This window comes from Arachis ipaensis, chromosome B07, assembly GCF_000816755.2.
Source record: "Arachis ipaensis cultivar K30076 chromosome B07, Araip1.1, whole genome shotgun sequence".
Classification (NCBI taxonomy): Eukaryota; Viridiplantae; Streptophyta; class Magnoliopsida; order Fabales; family Fabaceae; genus Arachis; species Arachis ipaensis.
This window is the reverse complement of record NC_029791.2, coordinates 20,571,329-20,585,121: the sequence shown is the minus strand read 5'-3', so window position 1 is coordinate 20,585,121 and position 13,793 is coordinate 20,571,329. Positions and strand designations below refer to the sequence as shown.

At 36.4% G+C, this 13,793-nt stretch overlaps 2 protein-coding genes across 2 annotated transcripts; both read left to right on the top strand.

The window, feature by feature from the left end:
- LOC107608957 (protein TIC110, chloroplastic) lies at nucleotides 7,028–11,946 on the top strand (the record flags this gene model as incomplete). The annotated part of the gene is given in 13 exon segments (XM_016310749.2): nucleotides 7,028–7,662; nucleotides 7,933–7,992; nucleotides 8,114–8,237; nucleotides 8,352–8,420; nucleotides 8,515–8,613; nucleotides 8,907–8,973; nucleotides 9,351–9,415; nucleotides 9,526–9,620; nucleotides 9,905–10,032; nucleotides 10,135–10,235; nucleotides 10,958–11,174; nucleotides 11,416–11,570; nucleotides 11,821–11,946. Coding segments are annotated over 13 exon segments (1,794 nt in total), but the record flags the coding sequence as incomplete, so codon positions are not given.
- On the top strand, nucleotides 12,032–13,278 carry LOC107606879 (protein TIC110, chloroplastic). Its single transcript, XM_016308886.1, has 2 exons — nucleotides 12,032–12,922; nucleotides 13,036–13,278. The coding sequence occupies exons 1-2, from the start codon at nucleotides 12,032–12,034 to the stop codon at nucleotides 13,276–13,278; spliced, it is 1,134 nt and encodes a 377-aa protein (XP_016164372.1).

The window sequence follows — 13,793 nt, the reverse complement described above, 5'->3', positions numbered from 1 at the left end:
TTTTGATTATGTATATATATATATATATATAGAAAAATTCTGCGACTAAGTAAGTTCTAAAAAAAATAGAGGTTGTGTTTCTATTCAATGCTTGAGGTGTATTCTGACATGATTTCGGTGGATTTCAGGTTGGGTGCAGAAGAAGAATCATTCAACGACTCGGCTCACCAAAAAATGATTGTTGTTCAGAAAGAGACACATTTGCAATCTAAACGGCTCGAGATGTGAGTTTTCCAACTAAATTTCAACCTTCTAATCTTCTATTTTAAGAGAGTTTATTAACTTTTTATTTTTGTCTTAGTTAGAGTTCCGCTTCAAGTATGTTTATCTCTGTCAGAGACGAGAGCATCAAGCCCTTTGCAGAGTGAACCAACCCCTCCAAAGTCTCCGAGCGAGAAAATTAGAGAAGAAACAATTAAGGGGTAAGGAATAATATTTTGTTACATGTCTTTTATATAGAGGTGTATTTGGTTCTTATTTCGGTGTATCTCCTGTGAATTGAGGTGGAATTGTTTTTTTTTTCTAATTTAAAACCTTTTGTTTTACCCTACAGTACTCCACAACCCCCATCAACCTACTGAAAGCACACCCACGCAGAGCCAGCAGCTCCATCTAAAATGTAAGTTCTACACAATATTACTCTCTTTCGATATCATTCGTCTATTCTTATTCTTATAGTATTTTATATGTCAACATGCAGTTAACCACCCCCTCAAATCACTGCTGCATTGGTGATAATGGCCAGGACAACATCCTTTATACCGAAAGCATTTCCCGTGCCATCATTCAGCCTTGTCTTTAAAAGCTAGTACATATATTAAAGCTGAGGTAATCTTAAAATAAGATTAATGATTTTATTATGAGTTGTGACTCCAATGTTGATGTAATTAATTTGGGTTTTTTATTTTTCTAGATTGTGACTGCAATGTGTCTAATTCTCAACAAAAAAAGAATTAAAAAATTTGAAGAACAACTTTACTATCTCTCCTTGATATTGTGGTAAGGTGTATTAAGCTCAAAGTTCAGTGTATTTATGTAATATATTGTGTGTAGTAACTATTTCTTTCGGTGTTATACAAATTCTGCAGAATATGGCTTTGGGGAATCATGACTGCGAGTTCTTACATAAAAAACAAAAAAGCCCTTCGACATTCAGGATTACAAAATGTTCATCCCTTATTTGGACATGAAAAAATTGGCATCCCATCCATATGTAAGTTTTCGTTTCTAAAACTTCTTATTACAATTATTTCTGTAGGTGCCAATTAAACTAAAACATTGTTCCGTCTAGCCAAACTTCAGATATTTGCCCCGATTTGCTACGGAGAACATTGGTAGATATAGATGGTGGATATTAAAAAGAGAAAATTTCCTGTCATTGACTCGTATCACAAGAAGTGTCCCTCAAAATCAAGAATGAAACTTAATAGATTTGTTGTAAGTTGAATCTGTTTTCTCTATAAATTTCTGGGTTTCTGTGTGTTGTTAGCTGGTGTGGATATGTGTGAAAACATGTTTCCTATGCTTTAAAAATATTAAATTTAATTATCATTTATTACCATTCGATGCTGTGATCTGTGTGTTAAGTATTTTCAAGCTTCATAGGGCAGGAATGGCTTAGAGGATAGAAAGGAAACATACAAAAATGGAAGGAAAGCACAAAAATGGAGTTTTGAAGAAAAGGCAGCGACGCGCACGCGTGGACGACGCGGATGCGTGTCTAGCGCAAAATGCCAGCGACGCGTACGCGTGACCAGGAAAAACTCCAAATGACGCGAACGCGTGACCCACGCGTACGCGTGACGGACGCCACGTGCAGAAAATTGCAGAAGTCACTCCCAGCGATTTCTGGACCCTTTTTCGGCCCAAATCCAAGCCAGAGAATGGGGGAATCAAACAGAACGAAGAGAACAAATTGATGGAACATTCAATATACATAATTTTTAGATTTTAGATGTAGTTTTTAGAGAGAGAGAGGCCCTCTCCTCTCTCATAAGTTTTAGGATTAGGATTTCAACTTCTTCTCAAATTCCAGGTTCAATGTTCCTTTAAATTAGGATTCTTATATTTTCATTTATTCCATAGTATTTTTTCCATTTAAATTTTATTGTTTATTTAATTGCTTCCAGTTTTATTTCAATTATCATCTCTACTCTTTTATATCTTAAATCCTTATTCAGAGTTACAATTGGAAAGCTTTTATGACATTATTAATGCAAAGAGTATTTTTCTATTTACCTCATTATTTGTTTGATTATCTTCAAGTATTTATTTAGTCATTTATTATGTGAAATTGGTATCCATGTCAATGGAGTAGATTTTCCACTTGACATGGGGGTTGATTAAGAGGAGGCACTTGAAGTGGAATGCTTAAGTGCTTAGTTAAATTGGACATTGTTGGCTAATTCTGTATCTACTAACGCTAGACCTTCCCAAGGGAAAGGACTAGGATTTGTGGATAAGAGTCAGTTCAATCACTTGACTTTCCTTTACTCAGTAAGGGTTAACTAAGTGAAAACAACAACCTCTTGACACTACACTTGAGAAAATCCATTAAGGATAGAACTTCCAATTAATCACACCCCCGGTCAAGGCTTTTTAATTAATTATATAAATTCTCTTTTTAATTTTCACTGCTTTAAATTACAATTATTTATTTTTCTGTTCTCAAACTCAAAAATCTTCTCAGAAAAACCCATAACCAATAATAAATACACTTCCCTGCAATTCCTTGAGAGACGACCCGAGGTTTAAATACTTCGGTTATAAATTATATTGGGTTTTGTTACTTGTGACAACCAAAGTTTTTGTACGAAAGGATTCTCTGTTGGTTTAGAAACTATATCTACAACGCGATTATTTTTATAAAAATTCTTTACCGACAGAAACCCGATCGTCAGCGCGCGCACAAGTGCGAGCTAGGCGACGCGTACGCGTGACCCATGCATATGCGTGACCCGAGTCACGTGAGCTCATTAATGCAAATCGCTAGGGGCAAATTCTGGGCCTCCAAAACCCAATCCAGCTCATTTTTGAAGCTATTTCAACCCCAATTCAAGTGGAAACAAGGGGGCAATTAGGTTTAGCTTTTCTATGTTTTTCTCTTAGTTTCTAAAGAGAGAAACTCTCCTCTCTCTCTCTAGAATTAGGTTAGGTTTAGTTAACTTCTCTTTAATTCTTGTCTTAATGTAGTTTCATTTATGTTTCCTTGCTTTATTTTTTTAGTTCTCTTAGTTCTTCTTCTTCATTTCTCTTTTATGTCATTTTTCATTTTATGAACACTTTTGTACTTCTTTAATTTTTATTAATGTAATTTATGTTTTATGTTCATTTAATGCTTCCTTTAGTTGTTATTATCATTTTCTTGCTTTTGGTAGTTAGATTTTATTTTTAATTCATTTTAATATTATTTTATTCTTATGCACACCAAGTGTTTGACAAAATGCTTGGCCTAGTTTTTACATAGTTTTTCTTCACTCTTGGCTTGGTATTGAGGACTTTGGTGACCCTTGAGTCATTGATGTCCATTCTTGTTGATACATTAGAGTAGTTAGTTGATTTGGTTTCCCTTAACTTTAAGTGACCCATTAATAGTGTTGACTAGGACTTAGGGATTGGAATCAACTATGCCTATTTGACTTATCCTCGATGTAGGGTTGACTAAGTAGGATTAACTCTTCATAATCATCATGTGTTTGTAGTCAATGACTAGGGGTAACCTTAGCTCCCAATCCTTGCCAAGAGGTTTCTTGCATTTGAATTTTTCTTTCCTTGCATTTAATTGCTTTGACTTTTATTGCTTTGACTTTTAATTCCTTGCATGATCATTAATTGTTTTCATTTAATTTCTTGCATGTTAAGTTAGTTTCTTACTATTTACACTTCTTTCTTCTCTTGCAATCAATCATAGCCAATAATCTTAGCACTTCATTTGTAACTCCTAGGAAAGACGACCTGGGATTTCAAACTCCCGGTTATTGTGTTTTGATTGTGACTATCTTTTAGAATTAAATTTGATTGTTGGCCAATTGTTGGGTTGGGAACTATACTTACAACGCCAATTCTAATTTTGAGAAAAGAAAAATTCCTAATCCGTTTTCGGCTTAATATCAAAAAACATGGTGAAAAAGGTAAGCAACTCTATATCCTGAAGCTACATCATATATCTTGGATCAGTTGAGTGTCCATTGAATTTCATTCTCCCCTTCTCTTGGTACTGTAGATAGAATTCTCTGGGCAACATCTTAAGAGAATATTGAATTAATTAGGGACTAATTCCATTGCTTATGTGCAGAGAACAGATCTCGAACTAAGAAGATTGAATGTCCAACTTAGGACTGACTTGTAAGAGGTGGTACTAAGAATGGATACGGAGGTGGGAGCCATGGATCTCTAAAGATTCGGATTGCTGTTCCAGAACCAACTCTCTAGTTTAAACCCTTTTCAATGACACTTCTACCTGCAAGGATACTCCTCCATCCCCAAGAAGGTAAGGACCCCAACTCTGCATCTAGAATAGAATTATATCTGAAATATTTTCCTTTTAAGATTCTAGATAATAAAGAATTAGGATTAGTGGCAATTCTCCAATATTGTTTACCTAGAAGAGCCAAATTTTGTGCATGTAGGTCTTTAAAGCCAATCCCTCCTTCTTTCTTAGCCTTTGTCATTGTATCCCAACTAATCCAAGTCATACGACGTTCTGCAGCTTGTTGACCCCACCAGAATTGATTAAGAATGCCATGAATTTTCTTGATTAGATTATATGGAAGTTTGAAACAAGACATGGTATATATCGGGATTGCTTCTCCTACCGCCCTTAGTAATACATGTCTTCCTCTATTAGATAAGAGACATCATTTCCAGCCTTGGACCTTTTTGATAACCCTTTCGTTGACAGCAGAAAAGGTGGCCTTTTTCGATTTATTTACTAAAGAAGGCAATCCCAAATACTTGTCTTGAGCTCCAATGTGTGAAATATTCATGGTAATAGCAAGTGATGTGCGTATATCATGAGGAGAGTTATTGCTGAAAAATATTACAGATTTATTAAGGTTAACTTTTTTGCCACTGAAGCTTTCAAAATCCCCTAATAAATCTAAGATCCTCCCACAATTGTCTTCTGATTCCTTACAGAATAATATAGAATTATCTACAAAAAGTAAATGATTAACCTTAGGACATCTTCTTGTAATCTGGATCCCTTGAATGTGCCGGTTTTGCTCTGCTTTGTGTAGCAAGAAGGAAAGGCCTTCTGCACAAAATAGAAAAAGAAAAGGAGATAGAGGGTCACCCTGACGGATGCCTCTATTTGGTTTAAAAAATCTGTATGGTTGGCCTTCCACAACCACAGAGTAAGAAATTGTCGTTACCAATTCATGAATCCAACCTATCCACGTAGAATCAAATCCCATCTTCTTCATGATAAACCATAAAAATTGTCACTCAACCCTGTCATATGCTTTACTCATGTCAAGTTTAAGGGCCATCTCATACTCTAAACCTCTCTTTTTCTGTTTGAGGTAGTGCATACACTCATGTGCTATCAGGATATTAACTGAAATGTGTCTCCCCTTTAGGAATGCGCTCCGACTAGGGCTAATAAGTTTATTCATACACCTTTGTAATCTATGAACCAGTATCGTAGAGATGATTTTGTAGAATACAGAGGATAAACTAATGGGTCGTACTTGGGACATATCACAAGCATCAGAAATCTTAGGAATGAGACAGATGTTAGTGTGGTTGAAACTCCTTAAAATGCGCCCTCCTCAAAAGAAACTTCTAACTACCTTGAATATATCCTCACCCATAGTATCCCAGTAAAATTGGAATAATTTAGCTGTCATCTCATCTTTTCTTAGAGCACTTTGCGGGTGTACACTAAAGGTAGCTTTCTTTACTTCCTCAAAAGAGATCGGACGTTGTAGCCTACGGTTCATGCTAGCTGTAACTTTAGGCTCAAAGTCTAAGAAAAAAGGCCCAGAATTTGCCTGATTTGTGGAAGTAAAGATGCCCTTGAAATACTCTTCTGCCACCCTTGCGATGATTGCATTAGAAGTAGCCCACTCTCCATTCTTAGCCTTGAGTCTCCAAATCTTGTTCCTCCTAAATCTAGCCTTAAATTTTCGATGGAAGAAGCTAGTGTTTTTGTCTCCTTCTTTTAGCCATTTAATTCTAGATTTATCCTTCCAATATAGCTCTTCATTCAAGTAGGCTCTCTCTAATTTTTGCTCAAGTTCCATGATTTCAAGACCTCCCATTAAATCTGATGCCTTCATTTTTTTTAGCTGTCCTGTAATTTCATCAATCTATTTTTTAGAGTTTGAAAGACTACTCCTCTGCCATATGACCAACTGGTATCGAACGAGTTTAAACTTTTGAGCTAGTCGAAACATAGGGGAGCCTTTAATTTCTATGTTCCAAACCTCACTAATTAAAATTTGGACTGAATCCTCCTCACACCATTGGGTCTGGAATTTAAATCTTCTTTTTGAATGTTCAGTTTGTGGATTAGTGTCAAAAAGGGGAGGGACATTGTCAGAATCTGTCTTGGACAATCTAAGAACTGTTGGATTAGGGAACAGTTGCAGCCATGTTTCTGCCACTTAGATTCTATCCAATCGTTCTTGAATAAATTCGCTTGCTCTCCGCTTATTACTCCAAGTGAAAGGTCTAACAATCATTCCCAAGTCAAGTAAAGCATTATCACTAATAAAATAATTAAAATCTGTTATAGAAGATTGTGATTTAAGACAAGAAATATATTAAAAGACCATCAAAATTTATTATTTTTTGTGTTTAATTAATCGTTAATATTTAAAAATATGAGTTAATGTATGTTGTTAAATTATTAAATTAAAAAAAAATTGATTAATTGTTAAAAGTGATAGTTAAAATCAATAAATTTTAATGACATTTTAACATATATAAGTCATAAATCCGAGAATATTTCATTTTATGAGCACATATTCTATGATAATAGCAAGTAATCCCCAAAACTTCATTAATATTCCGGGCATGACCCCACCTACCCCAAAACAAGTAACAAGTCTATCCTCTTCTTCCATCTCAAGTCGCATCTCATTCATTTTCGTTAAACCCTATAAACTCCACTCTCCACACTCTTCACACTCTTCACCTGCACAACGACGTCGTTTCTATCCGTATAACCATGAACCCTTCCACCCTCACTCCTTCATCTTCCCGTTCTCTTCTATCACCCTCTCCCTTCCTCCAACCAACAACCTTAAACCACCAACGACGCCGTTTCAGGGTCTCCTTCCCTCGCTGTTCCGATGACCGCACTTCCTCATCCTCTTCTCCCCCTCCGCCGTCACCACCGCCGTCCAAACCGCAGAAGGACCTCAAGGGACTCGAAGTCCTCGTTGACAAGCTGTCGCCGCCTGTCAGGCTAGCCACCTCCGCCGTCATCGTTGCCGGCGCTGTCGCCGCCGGGTATGGCCTCGGGACGCGCTTTGGTGGCAGTCGAACTGCCGCGTTGGGCGGTGCTGTCGCTCTAGGCGCCGCCGGTGGTGCCGCAGCGTATGCACTGAACGCCTCTGCTCCGCAGGTTGCGGCGGTGAATTTGCATAACTACGTTGCTGGAATTGATGACCCTTCGAAGTTGAAGAAGGAAGATATTGAAGGCATTGCCAATAGGTTAGTCTCAATTGCTATTAACATTTTTTTATTTCTGAAATTGTAAGCGTCGATAGTAGTTAAGTCAAACTAATTTGAAAAATGAGAATTTAATTTAATGAAGTACTTTTAGTGCAAAATAAAATGTCATAAACTTGGAAGGAAAAAAATGCATTTTTAAAATTGATGCTTTACCATTATACAATAGCTACTCGAGTAATTTTTACTCGGTTTAGTTTCTGCTAGAATGGTTCATTGTGAAATTAGCTGACTTTTTTTTTTCCCCTTCAGGTATGGTGTGAGCAAGCAAGATGAGGCTTTTAAGGCAGAGATTTGTGATATTTACGCCGAGTGAGTACTTTTTTTTGTTGACTTGTTGCTTGTTAGCAGGCTTGGGTAGTGATAATGATTTTGGCTATAGTTATGCATCACATGATTCATTTGCTTGTTTTTCTTTTCCGATGGTTAAAAGGTTTGTGTCGTCTGTCCTTCCTCCTGGTGGTGAGGAACTTAAAGGTGATGAGGTTGATAGGATAATCAGTTTCAAGAATTCCATAGGGATTGATGACCCAGATGCAGCAGCTATGCATATGGAGGTATTCTTGTCTTAATTGTGGACATACATGTGGAAAAGGATTATTCTTTTTCTCTTATTTTGGAGTGAAATCAGTTTTACCTCTTATTAGTTTGTTGCTTGTTGACTGAACCAGATTGGTAGGAAAATCTTCAGGCAAAGGCTGGAAGTTGGGGACCGTGATGCTGATATTGAACAACGCCGGGTAAGTCAGTTGTGGTGCAACTAAATTTTGATACCATGCTGGCTTTAAATTAAATATTTGGAGCTTGACCATTTTTAGTGAGTCTCCAGTGCAGGCGTTTCAAAAGTTGATTTATGTGTCGAATCTTGTATTTGGAGATGCATCATCATTCCTTCTGCCTTGGAAGCGTGTTTTCAAGGTCACTGATTCCCAGGTATCTACTTAATAATTTACTAATTATGTATCAAATGGGGCTCAGTGTATTGTGATTTGTGAGTTGTATTTTTAATTTTCAATGAGGCTAGTATACGAGCATAGATTTATGATCAGGTATTTTTATTTACCTGGTAAAAGCATGAACTGATTTTCTGCTTGAATTGCACTTTGTGCTGCTTGTTAAACTTGACAAACTGACGTGGATGGTGGTCTCATTTCTTATGATTTTATTATTCTTTGCTGTCATTTTTTTCCGTTCGGATTAGTTGTTAATTATTATCTATTTACCAGGTTGAAGTAGCTGTCCGTGACAATGCTCAGCGATTGTATGCTGCGAAGCTGAACTCAGTTGGCAGAGGTAATTGTGAAAGCATCTAGCCTTATTTGGTTTTAAAAGTGCTCAGTTAACTAAAATTTTGTCGTATTGTCAAATTGTCATCTATTTTCTAGTTTGAGTTTGGCTTGTTAATGGGAATATTGTTTGCCTGTTGGTCCAACTTATATTAATGATGAGACATGATTATGTATTATATTCTTATGTTTATTTTTGGTGCAATTATCATATTAACCAAACGCCTAAAAAGGTTCTAGTTATGTTCATTTGCTATGCTGCTCTATGTTTTGTGTTCTCTAAAATTGGTATTATCCAAACAAACGAAATTTATCATTTAGTAATCTTAAGGAGTTGCAAATTGTTTCATCTTCCTTGGTGCTAACCAATAATATTCTTGTCAGATATTGATGCAGGACAACTTGTTGCACTTAGGGAAGCTCAAATTTTATATCGCCTTTCTGATGAGGTGCAATCTCTTATATCTTTCATAAATTTCTAGTGTTCTTGTTGCTATCATATAGTTCTGTGGTGTAGCATAATTTATTCATTAATTTAAAGGAAATTTTTTTTTTGAAGGTTGCGGGGAACTTGTTTAGAGAGCACACAAGGAAATTGGTGGAGGAAAATATTACCACAGCGATTGGTGTTCTTAAATCTCGCACTAGAGGAGTGTAAGATTCGTGGTTCTTGAAAGTCTTCTTAAAATCCCCAATGTAATAATGTCGATAGTTTTCTTGACCCAGATATTCTTTCAATTAAGGGATCAGGTCATTGTGGGTTTTTCATCAACAATTGCCCATGCCTACCATGTTAACATTTGCAAAGGATGCTTGCATCTTAAATTTCTAGATATTCTTCTCCTCGCCACTTGTTTCCTTAATTTTACTGTTCATTTCTTAATGTATTCAGATGTTGCAAATTTGAATTTGCCACTTCTAACTGTCTCTATTTCCAGTCCTGGGGTCAGCCAAGCAGTTGAGGAGCTTGATAGGGTATGGTCATTCAATAATTTACTTATCTCATTCCAGCACCAGATAGATGTGGATCGGTTTGCCCGTGGTGTCGGTCCAGTTTCTTTAATAGGTATCTTGACTATCTGTTGTTATGTTATTTATTTACCTTTGATCTTGTTTTATTCTTTTACTTTGCAATTGTGATGTTAACTTCAATCAATATGTGGCATAGGTGGTGAGTATGACGGTGATAGAAAAATAGAGGACTTGAAACTTCTTTACAGGGCATATGTTTCAGATGCTTTATCTGGTGGGCGCATGGAAGATAATAAGGTAAATCGCCATAATATTCTAGTGTAAAGCAAATGTGTACTTTGTTGATAAACTAAGATATTTTTGAACTTGAGTTAGGGTCCATGTTCTCCTAGGAGTTATTTTGGTTGAACAGTTCATTTCCTGAAAAAATTGTATCGGATCATGCGGAAGATATTGATATATGGACTGGATAGATTAAATTTCAGTTTAGATTGCTATATATTGATGCCATGCTTTCTTAAAATCGTATAACTTAAAATTTTACTTACACTTCCTATTGGTGTAAGCCTCCTGCATTTTTGTTTCTGTGTACCATGTTTCAATCTTCCTCTTGACACCAAATTCTGATTGAACAGGTTTTTCAATACATGCTAGTGAATCCTTGTTAACCATAAATTCATGTCAATTTTTCAATTGAAGTATTTATTTTCAGAACTTCAGTGTAAGGTAGTTAGTTGTTTATGGTGGGTATATTTTAGCTTCATAAAACAATTCTTGGGTCCTTGCTTAGCTTTATATCAGGTGGATTATGTGCTGTTAAGTTGCACAAGCATAAGATTTCAACTTAAATATAGTACATGCAGTCTAATTCTGTTTTCATGAATCAGCATTTAGTCAAGCAAAGCCACATAACTTTGTGCTGAAAAGCATGATATTCATTACTCTATAGGTTGTTATTGGTTTGAGATGGAAACTTGATCTCTGTAAACATTCATTAATATGTTTACAACTTATTTCAGATTGCTGTACTAAATCAATTGAGAAATATATTTGGATTGGGCAAACGCGAGGCAGAAGCCATTTCACTTGATGTTACATCCAAGGTATATCGTAAACGACTTGCACAGTCTGTCACAGATGGCGAGTTAGAGATGGCAGATAGCAAAGCAGCATTCCTTCAAAAGCTATGTGATGAATTGCATTTTGATCCAGAAAAGGCCGGTGAACTTCATGAAGGTAAGACTTACTCTTATATCTTCTGTCATGTTCACAGGAGGTTTTAGAGAATATCAGGCTTGAATTATTAAACACTTTATGATTTGTAAGTTCCAATTCATGTGTGGATTGTAGCAAAAATATACATGCATGTGATTATTAGTCTTACTTTTAACATGATGTGGCTGTTACATTTGTTATTCTTTTTAAATTCTTAATTACTTCATTAAAATGCAATCTAACTATACCTTCTCATTTAAAGAAATTTACCGGCAAAAGCTTCAGCAATGTGTGGCTGATGGGGAGCTCAGTGAGGAAGATGTTAAAGCTTTGTTGAGGCTACGTGTGATGCTGTGTGTACCTCAACAGACTGTTGAAGCAGCTCATGCAGATATCTGTGGCAGTTTGTTTCAAAAGGTATATTGAACGAGAGAAAAGATGTATCTAATTGTTATTGAATCAGTCATGCATTGTTAATTCTCACTTATATAAACCAATAATCAATATTTGTATATATAGTAAAGTACCTAATTAACGCCTCTGACTCTCCAATAGAATCGGTTATAACAGAATCATATTTGACCAAGTTAAGTGTTGTCTTCTTAGTGCTTATCCCTACATTTATTGATATATATTACTAATCTAATTCATGCATCTTCTTCAATAGGTTGTCAGAGAAGCAATTGCATCCGGGGTTGATGGATATGATGCTGAAACCAAGAAATCCGTACGAAAAGCAGCACATGGCTTGCGACTTACCAGGGAGACTGCTATGTCTATTGCAAGCAAGGCAGTGAGTATCCATTTATCAGGACCTTTATTCTCAATTTTAGAATTTGAATAGGCTTATAACTTGCTAGCTGAAGGAACTGAAGAAGATGATAGCTTTCAACACCTTGGTGGTGACTCAGTTGGTGGAGGACATTAAAGGGGAGTCGGCTGATGACTCAACTGAAGAACTAGTGAAGGAGGATATTGTTGTGACAACAGAAGATGAAGAATGGGATTCAATTCAAACACTCAAAAAAATTAGACCAGACAAAGAACTCGTGGAAAAGTTGGGAAAGCCTGGCCAGACAGAAATTACTCTTAAAGATGACCTTCCAGAAAGGGACAGGACTGATCTTTACAAGACTTACTTACTTTACTGTCTAACCGGTGAAGTGACAAGGGTTCCATTTGGTGCTCAGATCACTACAAAGAAGGATGATTCAGAATATATTTTTCTAAATCAGCTCGGTGGGATCCTGGGATTGAGTGGTAAAGAAATAGTTGAAGTACATAGGAGTCTAGCCGAGCAAGCATTTAGACAACAAGCTGAGGTAATTTTAGCTGATGGACAATTAACGAAGGCCAGGGTGGAGCAGCTTAATAACCTGCAGAAGCAAGTAGGTTTACCTCAAGAATATGCTCAGAAAATAATCAAGAGTATAACCACCACAAAGATGGCAGCGGCCATTGAAACTGCTGTGACACAAGGAAGGCTCAATATTAAGCAGATTAGAGAACTTAAGGAAGCCAATGTTGAGTTAGACAGCATGGTATCCGAGAACTTGAGGGAGACCCTCTTCAAAAAAACTGTTGAGGATATTTTCTCGTCAGGCACCGGAGAGTTTGATGAGGATGAAGTATATGAAAAAATCCCAGTGGATCTCAACATTAACAAAGAGAAAGCAAGAGGGGTTGTTCGTGAGCTCGCACAAGCTAGATTAAAAAACTCACTTGTCCAGGCCGTGTCGCTATTAAGACAGAGAAAACATCCAGGAGTGGTAAGTAATTTTCTAAAGCTTCATGTATACTTGTGCGAATATATTTCTGGATTCGGTCGTTACAGATAGACATAGTCAATGTGATTGCTTTGTGCCTTTGATTGCATGTGCAGGTTTCTTCTCTCAATGATTTGCTGGCTTGTGACAAAGCAGTACCTGCACAACCGCAATCATGGGAAGTGCCAGAGGAACTTGCTGATTTATACACTATATACTTGAAGAGTGATCCGGCTCCTGAGAAATTGGCGCGATTGCAGTATCTGCTCGGCATAAGTGATTCTACAGCAGCTGCTCTTAAGGATGTTGGAGATGCTTTGCTCAATAGTACTGCTGAGGAAGAGAACTTTGTATTCTGAGTGTTGTATTAAAATGTTTGCCGTTAGGCATATTGGTAGCTGCCACAAGTCTGCCATTTTTTGTTCAGCAGTAGTGAAAGAGAAACGATTATGATGTAATTCTTCAGAATAAAGATGATCGCAGTGTTAGGTGTTGAAATTTCTGATAAGCATTATATTGTAACAGTTAAATTAATAGGTTGCGGTATTTTTCTTTTTGATTATAATGACTAATGAGTGAAGATGAGTAAAATTACTGTCAAACAATACCATATCCTATTTTTCCTCTTAAAATTTTTGTAACGTTTTTACTCCCCTTCTATTTTGGGTCGTGATAACATGTATTTTCATCATTAGCCTACATCACAATTTGTGTGGAGACAATATTCTGTAATCTGTAGCATTGGAAGGGTAAAGTGTATTCTCAAAGAAATATTGTGTATTTATTTTGCTTTGAATGTTGAATTGATATAGATTTTTTCATCAATGGTCGAGATGTGGAATTTTTCAATTACGCTATGTTCTGGTTTTAGAAA